General features: G+C 37.5%; 2 protein-coding genes across 10 annotated transcripts in view; one reads left to right on the forward strand and one right to left on the reverse strand.

Moving 5' to 3' along the window:
• The window catches only part of LOC147846522 (uncharacterized), a 99,689-nt gene that overhangs the window by 38,374 nt on the left and 39,494 nt on the right, over nucleotides 1-21,821 (reverse strand). The window lies entirely within an intron of this gene.
• adcyap1r1a (ADCYAP receptor type Ia) overlaps nucleotides 1-21,821 on the forward strand; it is a 375,079-nt gene that overhangs the window by 17,679 nt on the left and 335,579 nt on the right. For all 9 annotated transcript variants that reach the window (XR_015477727.1, XR_015477728.1, XR_015477729.1 and 6 more), the window contains 1 exon segment: nucleotides 5,176-5,281. Coding sequence is in view for 6 of the 9 variants with exons in the window: in NM_001443960.1 (NP_001430889.1) it covers nucleotides 5,176-5,281 (106 nt within the window). In the remaining 3 variants the exon portion in view is untranslated.

Consider the following 21,821-nt stretch of genomic DNA (forward strand, 5'->3'; position numbering starts at 1 on the left):
AACCATGTAAAAATAGTTACAAGCCCCAACCCTAGAAAAAAAAGGAGTTCCGTATTTTGATGACAACCTTTCCACAGGTTAGTAGTAAGCTAATGTGATTTTATAATGCAAATCTTAAATATTCATGCTAACCAACAAATGATCAAAGGAAATATATAAATGTAATTCAAATATATAACATATGAATTGTTGTTTACTTTAAGCTTTAATTATATCATTGGATTAAAATTACTTTTTTAAAGATTTTGTCAAGTAAAAGGTTTTTCTAGCGTCATCCACCATAATTTTGTGGCTCAAAAGTATCAGTTTAGCCACCGTTTTGACACCGGTACCATTTTAAAAGTATCGATTTTTAGCACCGCTATCAAAATAACCACAAATGATACCTAACCCTAGTGTGTGTGATACTCATATCTGACATCTGCTACCTAGAAATATGAGATATCTCAGGAGAAACATTGTGCATGTGAATTTTTCTCCTCTCTGCTCTGTATTTCACATGCATTGATTAAACCAAGGCAAATGAGCGTCTAATATCTAAATACTGTAGATTCACAGAATCCAGATGGCTCTGTGTGGTCAGCAGCAACGAAGGACAACCATCGCTCATCGCATTATTTGTGTTTCTGGGAAGATTTTATTTTTGTTGGAGAGCAGAAGGCAGACGGAGTCTTTAGTCCAGGGATTTCGAGGTCTGACCCTTAACATCTCAAAGGAAGGGGAAATGAAATGTTAGGGGGGTGATTTAATATAAAAATGAATCTAAAATCCTTTATACTTCATGTATTGTGTTGGAAATGTTTGCGTTTTCACACAATGTTGAGTCGTTCAGAGAGTGTATTTTCACTCAGTTGCAGGAGGCGGTAACCATAGCAACAGTCGGCAGCTTAAGTGCTTCCCATTAGGATCAATGGACAGAACATCAAGTGTGTTGTCATTATTTGCCACTTTATTACAGATTTAAATTGGCTCCCATCCATTTTGCTGGTAATTTATTATACAGATCAGTTATTTTGCCACCGCAGTTTTATTACTTTTATTGTTTTTGCATGAGGAAGTGTGTTAAAATAGACCTTTTTTATTAAATGACAAATTGCATCTGCTATAAACTATATATTTGTATAAATCATCATATCCCATTGAAATATTTGATTAAAATAGCATCAGCTTTTGTTGTCTTATGATGTGTTTACTGATCTGCATGAATTCTGGAATTAAAGGGGGCCTATTATGCAAAAATCCCTTCTATAAGGGGTTTAAACTCAGTTATGTGGCATCAGTGTGTGAATTGAAGCAGCTTCTAATGGTAAAAATCTATTAATTTTATTTGTTTATAATCACACTTGATGAAAACACTTTGATTGACATTCTCCCCTTTGTACGTGTCATCAGAGGGGGAAAGCCCCGCCCACTATTGATGATCTCTCCCTCATTAGCATAGGATGTTAGTCTTGTTTTTAAATCTGCCACCATGCTGACACATAGGCATTTGTTGCCCCGCCCCTTTTTAAAAAGAGAACAATCTCACTTGAATTTAAAGCGACAGTCACCAAAAAGGCACAATTTTGGATCATAGTCTAAAAGGGCCAGGTTTAAAGAGTTATAAAACATTATTTGTGAGGTATTTTGTGCTGAAACTTCACATACACACTAGGGATATCAGAGAGTAGTTTATATATCTTGTTAAAAGGTGCATAAGAGGTTCCCTTTAAACACAATTTTTTTTTTTTTGTTGAAATAATACAAACAGTTACATTATACAAAAGCATATACAGTCAAATTAACCCTCCAGAACTGACAGGACCACTCCCGCTCCTGCGTGTCTCTGTTTAAAAGCCAATAAAAACCAAAAGCATATGAGTAGAGCAATAATTTTTTTTTTTTTTTGCATATGAAATCAGAGACGTTATACTTTCACATCAAGCCAAAAACAAGTCTCCTGTTTCAATTTTTTCACTCTTTAATGAGTTTACACAAATAGCCTAAGATGTTTACAAAAAAAATAAACACTTTAATACATTGCACACATTTGCATATGTGTTATAGAAAGGTTTTAGTGGTTGCTGTGCATATGACGTAATCACTTCATGTGCACTGTGAACCTGATATGTTTGTCTCCTTCGGTGATGTCACAGCGCGCTGTTTGATACGTAATATGCGCTCTATGTACTGTATGTGCATTTTGCTCGTCGTGGTTTCTCTTCATCCATTTCAGAACATCATAATTTCTTTCACACACATCCACATTTATACATACATGCACAATCACACACACACTGGCTTAAAGTCATGACCGCATAACACCAAAGAAACATACACAAAGTCCAATGTTTTGTAATTATTACTTTTGTCTATTGACGGGAAATTCTCTGACTTCTCATTTGCTCTAGACTCTATTTCCAGTAAAGATAAGGCTGACTTTTGTGAAGGATTAGATCCATTCTAAAACATGTTATTATATATGTTCTTTATAAATGCTTTGCTTTTGAGCATTAAATGTTTATAAAAAAATGTTTTACTTTGAGTTTGAATGTAAGCAAAGCAAACAGAAAAAACCCGATTATATGACGTGCTATTCACTCTTGTCGTTTCATTTTTATGCCTAAAATATGGAACATTTTTATCACCTTTTTACTTACATTTTTTTGCTGTAGTGCTAAACGTGCTTTTGAAACGTGCATTTTACTCACCTTGATGTCGTTTTGAACACTGAAGCCCTCAGAACCCTCAGCCCTCATCTGTAGCATTTTACAGAGTTTTTTTGTTGTTGTTGTTGTTGTTGTTAATCGATCAAATTGTTCTGTCTACACTGTTTATAAAAATAAGCGTTTCTCACAAATGAATTTATGTAATTAGTCCAAATCAGTTGTATATAGTCTCAAAGGGTTTCATGCATGTTTTTTACATTGACACGTTTGAGGTTGACATTTGTGTTATTTCTGTATATAGTAAAAACTAAAAAAAAACTCAACGATTTTCATTTTTTTGTGTGTTTTTTTGCACTTTTAAGCTATTTAACTATTTAATATGGATTTGTGACGTACATAAACTTCAAGTTGGGGATGTAAGGATTTTATTGATTTATGGCATTTGAAAATACTCGACAGAATGACAGCACAGCTGGTAAAAACACTAAGATATTCTCTGGCGGAATTGTTCAATGGCAGGTCTTAAAGGAACGTCAGAGCTCACAACAGGTCTGTCTTTTATCAGCTATTGGCAATGGAGAAAATGTGTTTTGCTTGCGGAATTCAAAAGTCCAAGTCCTACACGATGTTTATTCTCTTTTGAGATGCTGTTTCGCTTGAATATACATCACAAAATATAGGAAAATACTATTGCAACCTTGTTGCTGACTTTAAATTAATTTATTTTCATTCTTTCTAATGAACATGTACAAACATAACTGTCACTTTCTGATTAATGGTTACAAACAGACATTTAGGTGGAAGTTGAAGAAGCCGGAAGTTTAAGGTGGTCAAACTGGACTAATGAATTTGGTACAATTGTAGACCAGGTATAAATCTGACATATTGCAATATATGCGAATTACACACCATATATGACATGCAAGCTCATATTATATTCATTCATTTTCTTTTCGGCTTAGTCCCTTTATTAATTTGGGGTTGCCACAGTTGATTGAACCGGCTCATATTATAATTTCACATATTTAAAATATATCTCAAAATATTGGGAAAAATATGGCTCGTTACAAATAGTATTTTCAGCTATTGGAATTACCACTATGTGTTAAAATATTTTCGAAATAATATCATTTGTGTCTGTTCATGTATGTTCACACGTAATAATTTCTAATATATTTGAACATATTTGTACATATTTGTAATTAAACTTGTGCTGGGTAAAGATTAATTGTATTTAAAATAAAAAATTGTTTTGACATAAGATATGCGTGTGTGTGTATACTGTATATCTTTATTATGTAAGTGTGGGTATATGCCGAAGCATGCTAACAGGACTTTTAATTTGCCAGCAACCTGGATTAAGCACTTCCAGTGAACTGAATGCCAATGCAAAATCAGCACATTTAAGGTCTGTTTTCTTTAAAAATCAGCGATCTCCACTGGCTGAGTGATATCCAATATAAAGCAGGGCTCAGATTGTACAAGAAGCACTGCAGTAAACTACATTTCCCCCGCCATGTCTTTATAATATGACCATTAATTTTACCCCAGTATATTCAATGGAGCTTCTGCGCTAGCCTGCCGATTCTGGCGGGCGCGTGTGAGTAAACGGCTTTTTGTCTCGTTTTATGCTTGAACAACTAAATGAATGCCAAAGTCTATTTAACTGAATGTATTTTAATTACATCACAACATCGATGCTGTAAAAGGAACCGTATAAGATTTAAAAAAACTCACAATAACAGGTCACGGGAAGTTTATCAGAATGGGAACAACACTAGCTCGACATATACCCTGTACACTTACATAAATAAAAAACAAAACTATACAAAACATTTGTGTATAGATATCTACATTTATATATAAGCTGTATTCAGCTGTATTGGATTCAAGTCAGGTGATTGGTTGGGCCATTCTACAGCTTCTTCTTACTCTGCTGAAAGATTTCAACTGCTCTCTGAGCTTTCACTGCCTTTCCACACCTTCCTTTCTTCATGTGTTTAATACTCCTTTTCCCTGTGTCATTTCATTTTATTACTTAAAACTTCATTTGTAAACTAATTAACATTGTTTTCTTTGCATATATGGATTGCATTTGTTGTGAATAGCACCTTTAGAAGTATGTTTTCTAAGAAAAATGATGACATGTTGAATATGTATTTCCCCACTGTCCATGTAAAGAAAGTAAATGCATTTCTGACAATAAAGTTTTGTATTGTATTTATTAAATTATTATATGTCTGGAAACCCAAGTAAGATGATCAGTTTTAGCATCTTTTTATTTTTTTACAGAAATGGATGTTTAATCTGACACTGTACAGATGTCAAAGACAGAAGCAACATGAATTGTTCAGTATAAAAGCCAAGAACCCCTGAAAGATAAATAGATTGTTTATATGCGTTCACAGTGTTAGTGGAAACGTTTTTGTGGTTCAGGTTGGGTGAATTCTTTCTGTGCTGCTGTTTGTTCATGTTGCTCTTGTGTTGTTCTGCTTTATTTATGCATTTTATCTGCTTGTTGTTCCAGATGTGGCCCATACATTCAGAGATCTCCAACTGCGTCATAAAACGCGAGGAGGAGAGATGCTTGGAGCGAATCGCGCTCCACGACCCCAAAGACGACCAAAAATTTGGTAAGAAAGAGCAAAGGCTGTTTCAAACTATTTGTGCAGTTGAAGTCAGAATTATTAGCCCCCCCTGCATATTTTTCCCCAATTCCTGTTTTACGGAGAGAAGATTTCTTCAACACATTTCTAAACATAATAGTTTTGATAACTAATTTCTAATAAATGATTTATTTTATCTTTGTCATGATGACAGTAAATAATATTTGACTAGATATTTTACAGCTTAAAGTGACATTTAAAGGCTAAACTTGGTTAATTAGGTAAGATAGGGTAATCAGGCAAGTCATTGTATAACAGTGGTTTATTCTGTAGACAATTGAAAACAAATATTGCTTCAAGTCATAGGTGTAAATTTTATTTAATGGGGGGGACAATAAAATTTTTACAGACACAAATAATACAGTCAAAGTTATCATGGGTCACCAAAGTGGAATGAACCTCCAATTACTCTGGCAATTGTTTTACACATTGGATGCTCTTGCATCATTCGCACACACTGTAAAAAAAATCTGTTAATTAAGAGTTTCGGTACTTTGTGATTCACAAGTGTTGTGAATTGCATAATGGGATGTTGACAACTCAGGCCTATTGTGGAAACATAGTCCCACGTTTCTGGAGACTGCGAAATGCATCCCGGGAGGTAGATATTTTTGCAGTTTATGTTTTCACAAATCCACAGGAGGCCGCTGTGTGCGCTTTCTCACATCTCAAGTGTCTTCACCCGCGGCTGGGCTGTTCTCACGTAAACCCACCAGAGGCCTCTGTCGAACAACCGTCCATCCGACTGGCTGAATGATTGACTGGGCGACCGGCCAATCCACCCTCCTCCTTTCCTAAACCCAACAAATTTTACAGATTGACCCGCCTACCCGCTTACTTCCCTAAACCCAACCAACAATTTACAAAAGCCGTCCAGAAAAAGAAAAGCCCTCGTCTGATTTTTTTTTTACCACGTTTTCGGATTTTACCACATTCTCACCCTGTCATGAACTTATTCATTTTATTTTTTGGATTCTGTTTTTGTCTTACCTGATTTCTGGAATAGCTCTACCCCGCACTCGAACCCGGTCGTCGTAGTCAGCTCCTCTCTGCGTCTCATGTCCGCCGACGTACACGACGAGCTAACCGGACAAACTGGTTGCGGCGGGAAAGCCCTCCACACAGAGGTAAGCGCTCAGCCAGTAAGCGCGAAAAGAAACGGCGTCATACCGCCCCATAGCATTCGCTTAAAAATTAAATGCAGTCATACGTACCTCTGGCTACATAATTTGCGGCCTCCAGAAACGTCCGCAGGACTACTTTTTCAAAATGAGCCTTGGGTTGGATGTTGATCTCTGCTCTGTCGACTTTTGGTGTTGAAAATTCAACTCTACAGTTTAGCAAAGTGACTTTTATTGACCTTTTAGTATTTATAAGAAATAATATATAGAGAAATAAATCTGAAAATGCACTGGCGGTTTATTACAAGGTTTTTGTAGCGTAATATACAACACCAACCAACACAACCAGACAATATATCACTTTAAAAAGGCCCCTATTATGCATTATAAAAGGTCATATTTTGGTTTTAGTGGTCTCCAATAACAGGCTGATATGCATGGAAGGTCAAACAGCACTTTCATTGTCTTATAATATGCATTTATTTTTCCCTAATTATCCCAACGACTCTTATATGATGTGTTCAGCGATTCATTTGTACTCAAACCTCTCCTTTGCGCCATGCTAATCTTCGCTGATTGGACCGATGACCCAGTCTGCTGTGATTGGCCGACAGCGTTCAGCACGAGATGGAGAGAAACGCCCAGCACGGTTAAAAAGTAGTCAGAGCACAGAGGAATGCAGGAATGCATTAAAGCAATGCTCTTAAACATCAGCAGATTTGTAAACATTCTGGATGCGCAGACATTGAGGTTGCTGAAAAAAAAAAAAAAAACGGGAGCGCTAGCATTTACAGAGAGGGAATGACATCTGATGCTGTACAGAGTTTGGTGTTGTATTAGAGATAAGTTATATTGATTACATATTATAAATAATATTACCATAATGCTTTCAGCATATTATAACCACTTGTCACTCAGGGATAAGCACAGTTATTTGGCCAAATGAACGGTAAAGTGAGCGGCGTTCATCTGACAGGTTCATTTGCGATAGCACCCTCCCAATTGATATTGGATAAGACGAAATGGCCAAGCATCCAGTCCCAAAAATACAATCTCACTGAAGCGATTTAACAAGAGAAAAGTTAAAGGCCTACAAGTCTTTACACTTACAGTTAATCATATAACATAGTGAACATTCTTCACACTCTCTATTAAGCAGCTTATTTAAAATGAATTAGTCCTGTTTGTCAAGAATCTGAAGATAAGAACCAGGTTAGCAGAACTTGCGTTCATTGTTTTCATTTTTTGGCTCACGGTGGTGCTAGTGTGTCATCGTCCCCTATAGAGGCATTCAGGTACCGTGGTAAACAGGAAGAGGCAGTGACACCTGTCAGCAATTACAGAGCAGACGAGTTATTTCTGTGCGAGCTGCAGGACTCATACAGCGAGATGTGGATAAATGAGCTGAGAGAGAGAGAGAACAGGAAGATGGAGAAAAGAAAAGCTCTCTGACTCATGTGTTTGCAGCCTCAAGGACACTCCAGATATTCGGAGACTGTTCGGAGCAGAAAATACCAGATTATAGCGTGTAAAACAGCTGGAGTTGCTAGAAAGACACTTGGGGGTAAATACAGCAAACTGGAAAAGCCTTGTATGGGAGATTTCAGCATACATTTTTTTTAATAGTGAGTAGAAAGGATAGTCATTTGTTTACCTTTGGCTGATCATGGGTTGCCACAGCGGAATGAACCGCCAGTTACTCTGGTAATAGTTTCACACAGTGGATGTCCTTGCAGCTGAAACACTCAACACACTGTAAAAAAATAGGATTAAGAGTTTCCATTTTGTGTGTGTTTTCTGTTTCTTCACGGTTGTGAATTGCATTATGGGATGTTGATCTCTGTCGACTTTTGATGTTAATAATTACACTCTGCTTTTTAACAAAGTGACTTTTTTTGACGTTTTAGTATTTTGAAATAATTTAATGTATAAAAAATAATATATAGAGAGAAAAACGTGTGAAATAACAGATTAATAACAGAATAATAGTGTGATATATAACACCAACCCAGACGATATATCAGTTTATACAACAGTTCTGTCTGCTTCTCGAATCTAATTGGCTGATAGCCTTGAGATGTTTAAGTGATATCAGCACCCGTACAGCCTCTTTACCCTTCGTGTATTACTCCGCCCACATACAGCCAGCAACAAGCAGAGGACGGTCTACAGTTTGACAAATATTACTGCTGTTTTACAAAAAGCTTTTTTAGTCGAGAATGTACTTGTTTAGATTGCAACTAGGCTGTTTATTTATAAGAATAGTGTGTATTTTAAAATATTTACAATTTCTGAGAGACAGCTCGTCGGCAGCCATAGCCTGAGTGAGTAAGGTGAAGCTGCAGGCCCGGAGAACCAACTGCACGCTCAGACCTGCACGCACAGACCTATCATTTTCTCAGACAGTGCCACCTGCTGTTAAGTTGGGTGTAACGGCAGGTACGGAGAGCCAACTGCACGCTCAGACCAACACTTTAGCAAGTAGCAACATCAGACACACCACTAAGGTTATTGATTATTAAAGCGAGTCCTGAAAATTACCAGGTTTTATGGTGAATGTGGTGTAAAATATTACACTAACAAACAATTTTTTCAGTGTTTGATTTGATCAACATTAGTGTCAAAAGAGCATTGTTTTACGATATTTACAGCTTGCTTTTATTTTCGGTGTTATTGTACCATTTAGGGATAATTTCCTAGCAATGTTTTCTGGCAAAATAAAAAAAGAGCTAAAGTAAAAATGTTAAAATAAAATGTATAATATATAACGCAGTTATTATTTGAAAGATATTTTAGTGCTGTATAGGTCTACAGTACATATTACTGTATTATCTATCTGAAAGTGCTACCAAAGGCAATAACAGTACCACAATAACAGTTTAACAATTATTAAGTTCTGTAATGGTTACAAGTAAGTTTTTTGGAAATCAAAATATCTGTTAATCTACAGTACAATATGAGCTCTCTTTGGTTAAAGCAAAAATAATTTGCTTGTGACTTGTGTATTTGTCTCCCAGATGGATATTACAATTCAAAAAGGGTGATCTCTGTCAACACTAATACAGTGCACCAAAGGCTGCAGATATTTTCACAGATTTTTGCTTAAGAAATGAAAAATCTTCCCAACAAGAATGCAAAGCATTTATTTTATTTAAGTATTTTTTTTTTTTACGTAAAAACATTAGTATTAATTCAAGTATTATTTTTTTACCATTTTTCTCTGCATTGTTTACAGCTTGATGACTTGTAGGACCTCATGAAAAAGTTTGTTTTTAAAGTTTGTTGTGAGAAAATTGCCCAAAGTACTATAATTTACTGTATGTCAAGAAATGTATTGTATATAAGGATAATATTTATTGCCTCAACTCAAGATGAAACAGTGATAAATGATAAAAAAACAATAAATGTCTGAAAATATTAAAGTAACTGAACAATATCTATTAACAATATCAATATCTCAACATCTACAAATACAATTAATAAAAATACAACATAATTAATGCATAAAATCAAAATCTAGTATGTTTAATATTCTATAAAATAATGTATTCAATCATAGCGTAATATTTTATGGGAGAAAAATTGTTTAAATAACAATTTATAAGCAGCTGAATTCAGGTTAGTTGATCATTCAAACAGCAGGTGGCACTGTGAAGGTCTAGCCGTCTGAGCATGTAGGTCTGAGCGTGAGGTTGGGTCTCCGGGCCTGCAGCTTCATAATGTTGGCCTGAGTAGTAGAACAAAGACGGTTGACGTTTTCATCCACAAGATGGCGACAGAACCGCATAATAATATACTGTAGAACAGGGGTTCTCAACTGGTTTGGGAATGGGACCCACATTTCTACATGGTCATCAAGCCGCGACCCAAATTTTTAGGAACTATAATACAATTTTAGGAATTATAATTAATTTGTATTTATTTGTTAACGTACACAAGTAGTGACAGATAAATCATAGAAAATCACCAAGACTTACAAAGAAACTATATTTTATTGCTATCATTTAACAAAATGTATCAAATTATAGAAATATTACAAAGTAAAAACGACAAATACTGTAAACAGCGGTTAGGGTAAGGAAAGGTTCAGTTACCATGAAATAAACTGAACTGTTATTAAAACATGTTGTCTGGTTTCTAAATGTCGTTTTAATTTAAAAGGTTTCGTGCTCTCTTGTGAGAGCACCTCGCTACTTTTGACACACTGAGGCTTTAAGTCTTTTTTGTTGTCAATATATGTAAATCCATACTTTACATATTAAGAGTCGTACTTGCGCTTCAACATATCAGTTGCTATAATTAAATGAAATTTCAGATGTCAAACGGTAGGGTTGTCGTGGGCACATTTCAAAATAAAAGTCAAAATAAGTTAAAAAATAAACTTCTGTTGTTTTTTTGACCACACACTCCGCAACCCACTGAAAATGTTCCCACGACCCACCAGTTGAGAAACACTGCTATAGAATACACCTTAAAGGGGCTTTAATAATAAGCCCTTATAAGACTAAAACAGCGTAACTACAGCTGATCAAATCATTATTAAACTGGTAAGTGTGACATTCCAAGACAATCTCTCTCTTGTATGTTGCAGTGCTATATTTATAACGTTACGATAAGTAAATGTAGCGCATTGAGCGTGAGATATGGGACTCGCACATCAGGAATGTGTGTTGTGTTGGCAGAAAAAAAGATGAAATGCTTGCATCTGTTTAGCGTTTTTCCTTTTCGCAAACACAACAGCAGTCTGGTAGTTATTGCACTGCTTTTTTTAGGGTTCATTATTGGGATATTGTCACAGTCGCTTAATGTTTGATATGCATTGTAAATGTTATGTCTCCTTTAAGAGGACTTCTTCTGTGGTTGTTTTACCTTTGAGATGTCATAGATATATACACTAGATATCGCATAGGGACCCTGAGCATGCGTCAATAGCGCCGCCACTTTGGTACAGTGCTCCCAGGACAAATGTCATTCAACCGCACTAGTCAAGACAGTGTTATTATGTGAAGATGCGGGACTTTAGCGCTGTCTACGGGTGTAGTAACGAGCAAACAAAGAAAACAAAGCACAAAGGCAGAACATTTCATAGGTAATATTATGTTTTTTTCTGTTTTTGTATGTTCTGAACTTTTGTGCTAATCAGGTAACGTTATTGGGGATAACAGTCACTTAAGTTACTGCATTCACCATACGGCAAAGCAGCTCCAACTCGCACTAAACACTCGGCTTATGCTAGTATGCAAAAGAAATATGACAACGAGATGCTGCGCTGCCAGAAACTTGTATTATTGTCGCGTAACGTTAGTGAAAGAGACGTTCGGGGGATTCATTCACAAACGAATCGCTCCCTCCGTCAGTATGAGAAGTGAAAGCAGAAGAGGAGCTGTGTTTCAGGACACGGATTAGATTAAATTTAACAGGGAGGGTGAATAGTACATTTCTGTACACACAAACACAAGCTTTTTGTCAGGAATGCCCGTGCGGTCACTGATCCATCAATGTAGAAAAGTGATGTAAAATTATAATTTTTGTAATTAGAAAAAAAAATTACATACTAACATCCAGGAAAACTCCCGATCACAGATATATGTGTATATGTGTATATCTCTGGCTTTGCATAGCCACAGTCCTCCACTGTACCTTGGTCCCGCATTCATTTCAAAGGAGAACTACCCTGTAGCAAGATGGCGGCGCTATTGATACATTCCGTCCAATAGGCAACAATAGGCCAGGCGACATCTAGTGTATATATCTATGTTGAGACGTAAGCACCTTAAGCACGCATGCATGGGAGCTGTTCAGTTCAGTGAGCTCTGAGGAGAAGTGTGTGATGGTCAATTTACCGCTGTATCATTCTTTTATTTCAATAATGTAATATTTTATTTTGCTACATATTTGTATGTAGTCGACAGCACTTGGGAAAAATGCTTAAAGGCCAATAGATAAATCGGAATAGTTGGTCTCCTTTTTTTTCAATCCCAAAAGTCTCCGGGTAAACGCTGGAACACCGGGCACTCGTCACAATATACCAATTGGAACAAATACTTCAGACTGTAATAGACTTTAGGGAGATATCTCTGTAGACTGATGGCATTGTCACGTTCAGTATTATAGTCCTAAAGTGTGAGCAAAATCACCTGTTTTGTCATTACTTTAGACATTACGCTATAGAGAGTCATTCAAACGCTAGCTCTAAAGTGACGTTGGTGATTTAGTAATGGCTTCTGCTGTTCTGACGTTCAGCTGCAGATGTGAATGAATGGCGGAAGAAAGTAGTTCCTAATAAAAAGGGGTTTTTAGACTCTCCGTGTTTGATTTTCTTTTTTATACACACAATTTTGCCGTCGAACTGTTGTATAAACGCAATATCACACTCGCAGCAGTGCGATATAGCTGTATATCAGCACTGGTGGAACGCTAAGGCAACGCACGCCTCCCACCAGTGCTGATATACAGAAATATTGCACTGCTACTCGTGTGATATTGCTCATTTATACAACAGTTCTGTCTGGTTCTTGAATCTGATTGGCTGATAGCTGTGCGATATTATGCAATATCAGAACTCCTAAAGCCTTTTCACGCTTGTGTATTACTTTGCCCACATAGAGTCACTGCAGATCAATAAACTCACAACAGTTTGAAAAATATTACAGCTGTTGGACAACATAATGTACTTTTGAGGCTTTTTTTATTCGAGAAAGTCGATGTTTAGACTGCCACTATGCAGTGCCATTCACAAAATCACGGCAGAGATTGCATAATAAACCCTTAGAGGAGAAAAAACAAAGCATAATTTCAAACCACAGCTAATTAGTCATTATAAAACTGGTAAGTGATTTTCTAAGTCGATCCCTTTCCTCCGCAGTCCAAAGACATAAGCTATAGGTGATTTGGGTGAAGTAAATTGACTGTAGTTTATGAGTGTGTATGAATGTGGAAGAGTATGGGTATTTCTCAGTATTGGGTTGCAGCTGAAAAGGTATCCGCTGCGTAAAACATAACATAATATGCTGGAATGAAAACAGATAAATAAGAGACAAAGCCGAAGGAAAATGAATGAACGAAACATGATAACAAATCTGCAACTACAAAAAAAAGCTGTAAATATTTTTATATATATTATATTTAAATTTGGTATGTCATTAGCAGCTGGCAGAACAAACCAAAAACTACACGTTACTCACACACATAACTATAAATGATGAGAATTGTCAAGTGCTCTCCTCATTTTCTCCCTTTACTGTACGCTTCATCTCCTTTCTCAGTCTCTCTTCAAACCCATTAAATTCTTTGCAAATTTTAGCTGGCCAATCAGGATCCTCTGGGGGCGTTTAAGCTAATTAGCTGACAATAGTTCACTCAACCGTAAAGAAGAGCAACATGCTTTCCAGCAGAGAATGAAGCGCCACTTTCAAGATATCTGAACAGCATTAATACGACAGAAATTGAAGACCTGGTTCAGACCTCAGAGCTCTTGTTTCTAGAGAATGAGCTGCAATTTACACTAAGAAATGGTTTTGAGCAATTGGCATGACCTAAAACACATATCTTTTGACATATCTAGTTCTCATTCCAAATAAATGCTGCTGCGTTTTATAAATTGCTCCTATTTCAATATGTTTTTTTCCATGTGACTTGGTGTCAGAATGCTTTAAAGTAGAGCTGTGGTGAAAAATGGTTTGGGAAATTAATTTTGAATTCTGAGGTATTCAAAATACATCATTGTGTTTTCTTTGACGTGATTTTGAGCTTACTTTTTAACAGTAGATTGCTATGTTTGCTTTACAAACAGCCGTACTTGCATCACATTCCTTACAATTCCTTACAATCACAATTTGAACCTAAAATAATCTTTAGGAAAGATTTAAGCAAAAGTTTTCATAGTTAGCTGTTTACATTCACCTCATGACAAAAGCAAACTTATAGGACTCAGTGGAGTTCTTTGTGAGAAATTGTGTGGTGAAAAAGTAACCTAGAGCACCATCTGCTGTTAAATCTAGCTTAGAGCACCATCTGCTGTTAAGTCTAGCTTAGAGCACCATCTGCTTTTAAAACTAGCCTAGAGCACCACCTGCTGTGAAAACTACCATAGAGCACCATCTGCTGTTAAAAACTAGCCTAGAGCAACATCTGCTGTTAAAAACTTTCCTAGAGTACCACCTGATGTTAAAACTAACCTAGAGCACCATTTGCTGTTATAAACTAGCCTAGAGCACATCTGCTGTTATAAACTAGCCTAGAGCACCACCTGATGTTAAAATCTAGCCTAGAGCACCATCTGCTGTTAAAACTAGCCTAGAGCGCCATCTGATGTTAAAATCTAGCCTAGAGCACCATCTGCTGTTAAAAACTTTCCTAGAGCACCACCTGATGTTAAAATTATCCTAGAGCACCATATGCTGTTATAAACTAGCCTAGAGCACCATCTGCTGATATAAATAAGCCTAGAGCACCACCTGATGTTAAAATTAGCCTAGAGCGCCACCTAATGTTAAAAACTAGCCTAGAGCATCATCTGCTGTTAAAATCTAGCCTAGAGCACCATCTGCTGTTAAAATCTAGCCTAGAGCACCATCTGCTATTATAAACTAGCATAGAGCACCATCTGCTGTTATAAACTAGCCTGGAGCACCACCTGATGTTAAAAACTAGCCTCCTGCTGTTAAAAATTAGCCTAGAGCACCGCCTGCTGTTAAAACTAGCCTAGAGCAACATCTGCTGTTAAAAACTTTCCTAGAGCACCATCTGCTGTTATAAACTAGCCTAGAGCGCCATCTGCTGTTATAAACTAGCCTAGAGCACCTTCTGCTGTTATAAACTAGCCTATAGCACCATCTGCTGTTATAAACTAGCCTAGAGCACCTTCTGCTGTTATAAACTAGCCTATAGCACCATCTGCTGTTATAAACTAGCCTGGAGCACCACCTGATGTTATAAACCAGCCTCCTGCTGTTAAAAGTTAGCCTAGAGCACCACCTGCTGTTAAAACTAGCCTAGAGCACCATCTGCTGTTATAAACTTGCCTAGAGCACCACGTGCTGTTAAAATCTAAGCTATGACTTGATTCAGGAGAGAATAGGGATGCTTTTTTGTAAATCTCTTAATCGATGCAGTTTACACTTTTTACCACAGCTCTACTTTAGTTACTGTTTTCAGTATTTTGGATGATTTACATGGTTTACTAATATATTGGTTGCAGTTCAAACTTTTAAATGCTTTTGATTAATTGGCATGATAAAAATTTTCTTTTGTGAACTCTGTAGTACTTCTTCAGAATATATGTCTTGATTTGATCATTTGCATATACATTTCAATGCATTTTTCCATGTGACTTGGTGTCTGAATGCTTTAGAGTCACGTATTTTGAATGTTTTGGACGGACGACCTCTGTATGTGTGCAGCCTGTTTACATCTGCTTCATCGATCCTCGTCCTCCCCTGTTCCTTAAAGCGCAGCGCAGACAGAAAATCATTGAGCCGGAAATAAAACAGCCACGTTTGCAGAAGAGGGAGAAGAGCAGATTGACAGATGCAGACTGAAAAAAAACAGGAGTGTGTGTGAGAAAATGAAGCCTAGAGAGAAAACAAAAAGCGATACTAGTGTCATTTAAAGCATGAGCGCGAGCAACACCACACAGAGCTACAGACAATCGTTTAATGATTTTATTTTTATTTATAGTATGAGTAGATTTCCAAATGGTCAGACATTTTACACAAAATAAGGTTTAAAATGATAACTAGAAATTTAAATAAACAAACAAGCAAACAAATGAGCTCATGTGACTTATATTTAGTAGCTTAGTTATTACATTTATTCAACATATTATTTTTAAAAAGCTTTTATATGTGTAAAAATGTATTTGTTTAATTTAATAAAATGTACTAAATAAAAAAATACATTTTATTTATAAGTTATAATAATCATTTCTTCTTGTTATTAGTATTAGTATTAGTAAAATCTTGTTTAGAGTGCTGTCTGTTGTTAAACACTAGAGTGAAAATCTAGCCTAGATCACAGTCTTCTGTAAAAAACTAGCCTTCTAGACTAGACTTACATCTGCCATTATACACTAGCGTAAAAAGCTAGCCTAGGGCGCTGTCTGCTGTTTAAAGCTGGCCATCTGCTGTTAAAAACTGAAGCGCTATCTTTTGTTAAAAACTAGTCATATGCTGTTACAAAACTAGCCTAGAGTGCCATCTGCTGTTAAAAACTAACCTAGAGCGCCATCTGCTATTAAAAACTAATCATCTGCTCTTAAAAACAGAGCGCTATCTTCCGTTAAAAACTAGCTACCTGCTGTTAAAAACTAACCTAGAGCATCATTTGCTGTTGCGAACTAGCCTAGAGCACTGTCTGCTGTTAAAAAGTAACCTAGAGCATCATCGGCTGTTAACCCTGCTGAAAAATCCAGCTTAAACCAGCCTAGGCTAGTTGGCAGGTTTTAGCTAGTTGACCAGCCTGGTTTTAGAGGGGTTTTGGCCATTTCCAGTCTGGTTTCCAGCCATTTTCAGCCAGGTCTTAGCTGGTCAGGCTGGTAAATGACCAGCTAAATCCAGCTAAAACCAGCTTGACCACCCTGGTTTAAGCTGGACATAGCTGGTTTTGGCTGGGCTCCCAGCCTGGCTAGGCTGGTCAAGCTGGTTTTAGGTGGTCATCTCCCAGCCTGACCAGCTAAGACCAAGCTGGAAATGGCTGGAAACCAGCCTGGAAATGGCCAAAATCCCTCTAAAACCAGCCTGGTCAACCAGCTAAAACCAGCCAACCAGCCTAGGCTGGTTTAAGCTTTTTTTCAGTAGGGAACACTAGCGTAAAAATGAAGCCCAGAGAGCCATCTGCTAATAAAAACTAGCCATCTGCTGTTAAAACTGGCTTAGAGCACTATATTCTGTTAAAAACTATTCACCTGATGCTAAAAACTAACCTAGAACATCATCTGCTGTTACAAACTAGCCTAGCGTGCCATCTGCTGTTAGAAACTAACCTAGACCGTCATCTGCTGTTAAAAACTAGCCTAGAGCACCATCTGCTGTTAAAAACTAGCTTACAGTGCCATCTGCTTTTACAAACTAGCCTAGAGCACTATTTGCTGTTAAACTAGCCTAGAGCACCACCTGATGTTAAAAACTAGCCTGTAGCGCCATCTGCTATTAAAAACTAGCCTATACCGCCATCTGCTGTTGCAGACTAGCCTAGCATGCCGTCTGCTGTTAAAAACTCATGTGACATAATTAAAAGTCTTTTTAGTCATATTATTTCTTTGAAATAGCTTTTATTTGATTATGTATACCCCTAAATGGGCGCGGGAAGGTTGGGGGACGGGCTCACGCCTTTGATGTGGGAGAGCCGTTTATGACGGGCAGCATGGTGGTGCAGTAGGTAGCACAATCGGCTCACAGCAAGAATGCCACTGGTTTCAGCCCCAGCTGGGTCAGTTGGCATTTCTGCGTGGAGTTTGTTTGTCATGTTTGTCATGTTCTCCTCGTGTTCGCGTGGGTTTCTTCCTGGTGCTCCGTTTTCCCCCACAAGTCTAAATACATGTGATATAGGTGAACTGGGTAGGCTAAATTGTTCGTAGTGTATATGTGTGAATGAGTGTGTATGGATGTTTCCCAGTGATGGGTTGCAGCTGAAAGGGCATGCGCTGCGTATAACATATGCTGGATAAGTTGGCGGTTCATTCCGCTGTGGCGACCCCAGATTAATAAAGGGATTAAGCTGAAAGGAAAATGATGATCAATGATTATGTATAAAAGTTATTAATTTAATTTAAATATAAATAAAATGTTTATTTTTCATTTTATGTTTAGTTTAATTTTAATTTAAAGTTATAAAAATTGTTTCTTGTTATTATTGTTAGTAGTTGTAGTATTAGTAGTGTGTGTGTGCACAGTAGTGTGTCGTTGTAAAATGAGAAGCAAAAAATGTGAGTTTTTTAAATTTTAAGATATTCATTTATTTTAATTCATTCATTTATATCAGCACTGTCGCCTTACAGCAAGAAGGTCGCTGGTTCGAGTCTCAGCTGGGTCAGTTGGCATTTCTATGTGGAGTTTGCTCCACAGCCCCCACAGTCCAAAGACATGCGCAATAGGTGAATTGAATAAACTGGCCATAGTGTATGAGTGTGAATGAGTGTGTATGGGTGTTTCCCAGTGATGGGTTGCAGCTGGAAGGGCATCCGCTGCATAAAACATATGCTGGATAAACTGGCGGTTCGTTCCGCTGTGGCGACCCCTGATGAATAAAGGGACTAAGCCGAAGAATAACGAATGAATGACTGGTTGCATTTACGTGCTGATTGTGTTTGAACTTGCTCAGCAATGACTTTCACTTTCACTCACTAAATGAGTGGTTAAATAAAGCCAGAATGAGTAAAAGCAGAACAGAGACGATCATGGGATTTTGTAAAGACTGACATCTCCAGTCTGCACTCACAAGCCAATTATCTGAAAGGTCGGATGAGAGCTGAAGGAAGCGCGAGCAGATGAAAGTGTTCATACTGATAGTTAAAGCTGAGGAAGATGTTCAGATGAACACACACACACTCACTCAGATCACAGACTGACTCATGGAAGAAAGGTCAATGCTGGGTCCTAATCAGATCTATCGATGAGATTCTGCCGACTGAAGGCGGAGACTAATCAAAGAGTGACATCACTGATGAGTCACGAGCACAAAGGCCAAACCACTGATCACTGTAAACTGCATTTTAACTACACTTTTATGAAGGAACATCATACAACAGATACACTTGTGTAGAATATGGTGTAATAATAGTGGTCATTCACACAGAACTCAAGGTGGCTCATTGGTTCGCTCTGTCACCTCACAGCAAGAAGGTGGCTGGTTCGAGCCTTGGCTGGGTCAGTTGGCATTTCTGTGTGGAGTTTTAATGTTCTGCCCGTGTTGGTGTGGATTACCTCCGGGTGTTTCGGTTTCCCCCACAGTCCAAAGACATGCAGTACAGGTGAATTGGCTGAATTAAATTGACTGTAGTTTATGTGTGTGAATAAGTGTGTATGGGTGTTTCCTAGTGATAGGTTGCAGCTGGAAGGGCATCCGCTGTGTAAAACATATGCTGATAGTTGGCGGTTCATTCTGCTGTGGCCACTCCTGTTTGATAAGGGAACTAAGCTGAAAATAAAATGAATTAATTAATGTATGAGTTTGTGTGTTATTTCAAGAGTGTATGGGTGTTTCCCAGTACTCGGTTGCAGCTGGAAGGGCATCCGCTGCGTAAAACATATGCTGGAATAGTTGACGGTTCATTCCGCTGTGGTGACTCCTGTTTGATAAAGGGACTAAGCCAAAAATAAAATGATTAAATGAATGAATGTACGAGTTTGTGTGTGAATTCAAGTGCGTATAGGTGTTTCCCAGTACTGGGTTGCAGCTGGAAGAGCATTGGCTGTGTAAAACATTCTGGAATAGTTGGCGGTTCATTCAACGGTGGCGACCCATGATAAATAAAGCCGCCTTTCCACTGAACACAACATTTAGACACGACTGTCGGAATACACCCCCTTGTGGCAGTCGCACAGAATTTTCAGTTCTGACGCGCACCATGAGAGAGAAGCTGTTCTCGCAATGTCCGAATTAAAGGAGTGCAAAGGCAATTCTCCGTGGTTGAATGAATAAATACTAGAAACTCAGACCGCTAAAAATATTGGAGGGAATGTTGCTTAAGCCGCCTTTCCACTGCAAACGACAATTGGGCACGACTGTCGGAATACGCCCCCTTGTGGCAGTCGCACAGTTTTTTCAGTGTTGTCATGAACCATGGAAGAGAAGCTGATTCTCACGGTGTCCGAAATAAAGGCGTGCAAAAGCAAGAGCCTTTATTCTCTGTGCGTTTACATGGTTTAATGAATGAATGAATACTAGAAACTCATAGACCGCTAAAATTTGGGGGGGAATGTGGAGACAACATTAAAAATATATATTTTTATTACTTTCTTACTTAAATTTATGAATAGAAATGTTTATATATATATATATATATATATATATATATATATATATATATATATATATATATATATATATATACATACATATATATATATATATATATATATATATATATATATATATATGTATATATATATATATATGTATATATATATATATATGTATATATATATATATATATATATATATATATATATATATATATATATATACATATATATATATATATATATATATATATATATATATATATATATATAGAAAGTGAGAGAGAGAGAGAGAGAGAGAGAGAGAGAGAGAGAGAGATAGAGAGAGAGAGAGACTTTTTCTGATTAAAAAAAAGCATCTCTCGCGCATGGACCTGCTTGAACAACACTGGAATAAATCGCATACTGGCCGGTCGCATACGGTCTAGTCGCAGGAATTCAAATATTTTAACAGATCCGCAGCTCAATTCGATTCCGAATTTTCCACACACAGAGATGATCGGAACTCCATGCAGCTTCCGGACTTTGTATCCCTCTAATTGTAGATTGAGTTGTGAGATCTGCTGTGTACAGGATTTAGGCCCAATAAGTAATAATTCTGTTTTGTCTGAGTTTAAGAGAAGGAAATTGTTAGTCATCCAGTCTTTAACATCTCTAATACACTCGGTTAGCTTAGATAGTTCAGACATCTCATCAGGTTTAGTTGAAATATATAATTGAGTATCATCTGCATAGCAATGAAAGCTGATCTCATGTCTTCTAATAATGTCTCCCAGTGGTAGAATGTAAATTGTAAACAGCAAAGGGCCTAAAACTGATCCTTGAGGCACCCCATAATTTACTGGGCTGACTTGTGAAGGCTGTCCATTAATATTCACAAACCGGTAACGGTCAGTTAAGCCATTGTAGAGCTTGTCCCTGGACACCTGTAGACTTTATGAGGATATTGTGGTCAATGGTGTCAAATGCCGCACTAAGATCGAGTAGAACTAATAGCGAGATGCACCCTTGGTCAGCAGCTAAGGGTGCTTTCACATCTGTAGTTCGCTTCCTTTGGTCCGGACCAAGGGTAATAAATGATACATTGTTGCATCTTCTGCCGTCTTTGGGTCATTTTTACACCACACTGCTGGCTTTGGTCCGAACCAGTTGAAAAGAACCAAAATGCAGTCATCTGACAAAATCCACATCTCTCATTGGCCAGATGTTGTTGAACATATTTCCTAAACTGCTTATTGATTGGTCAGAATTCACGTGCCGGAAAACGCCAGTGAACTCCCGCAGGTAAACAAAACCTTTTACTCTGGAGGGACGACTGCGCTGGCTGATTGTATCCCTGCTTTAGACAAACTATACATAACGAAAATGAAGCGCGGCTGCAGCTGGAAAACAGTGTTTAATGCATCGCTCATCACTTCAGGAGGAGCC

This window comes from Danio rerio, chromosome 2 (genome assembly GCF_052040795.2).
Source record: "Danio rerio strain M-AB ecotype USA chromosome 2, GRCz13ab, whole genome shotgun sequence".
In the NCBI taxonomy this organism is placed as follows: domain Eukaryota; kingdom Metazoa; phylum Chordata; class Actinopteri; order Cypriniformes; family Danionidae; genus Danio; species Danio rerio.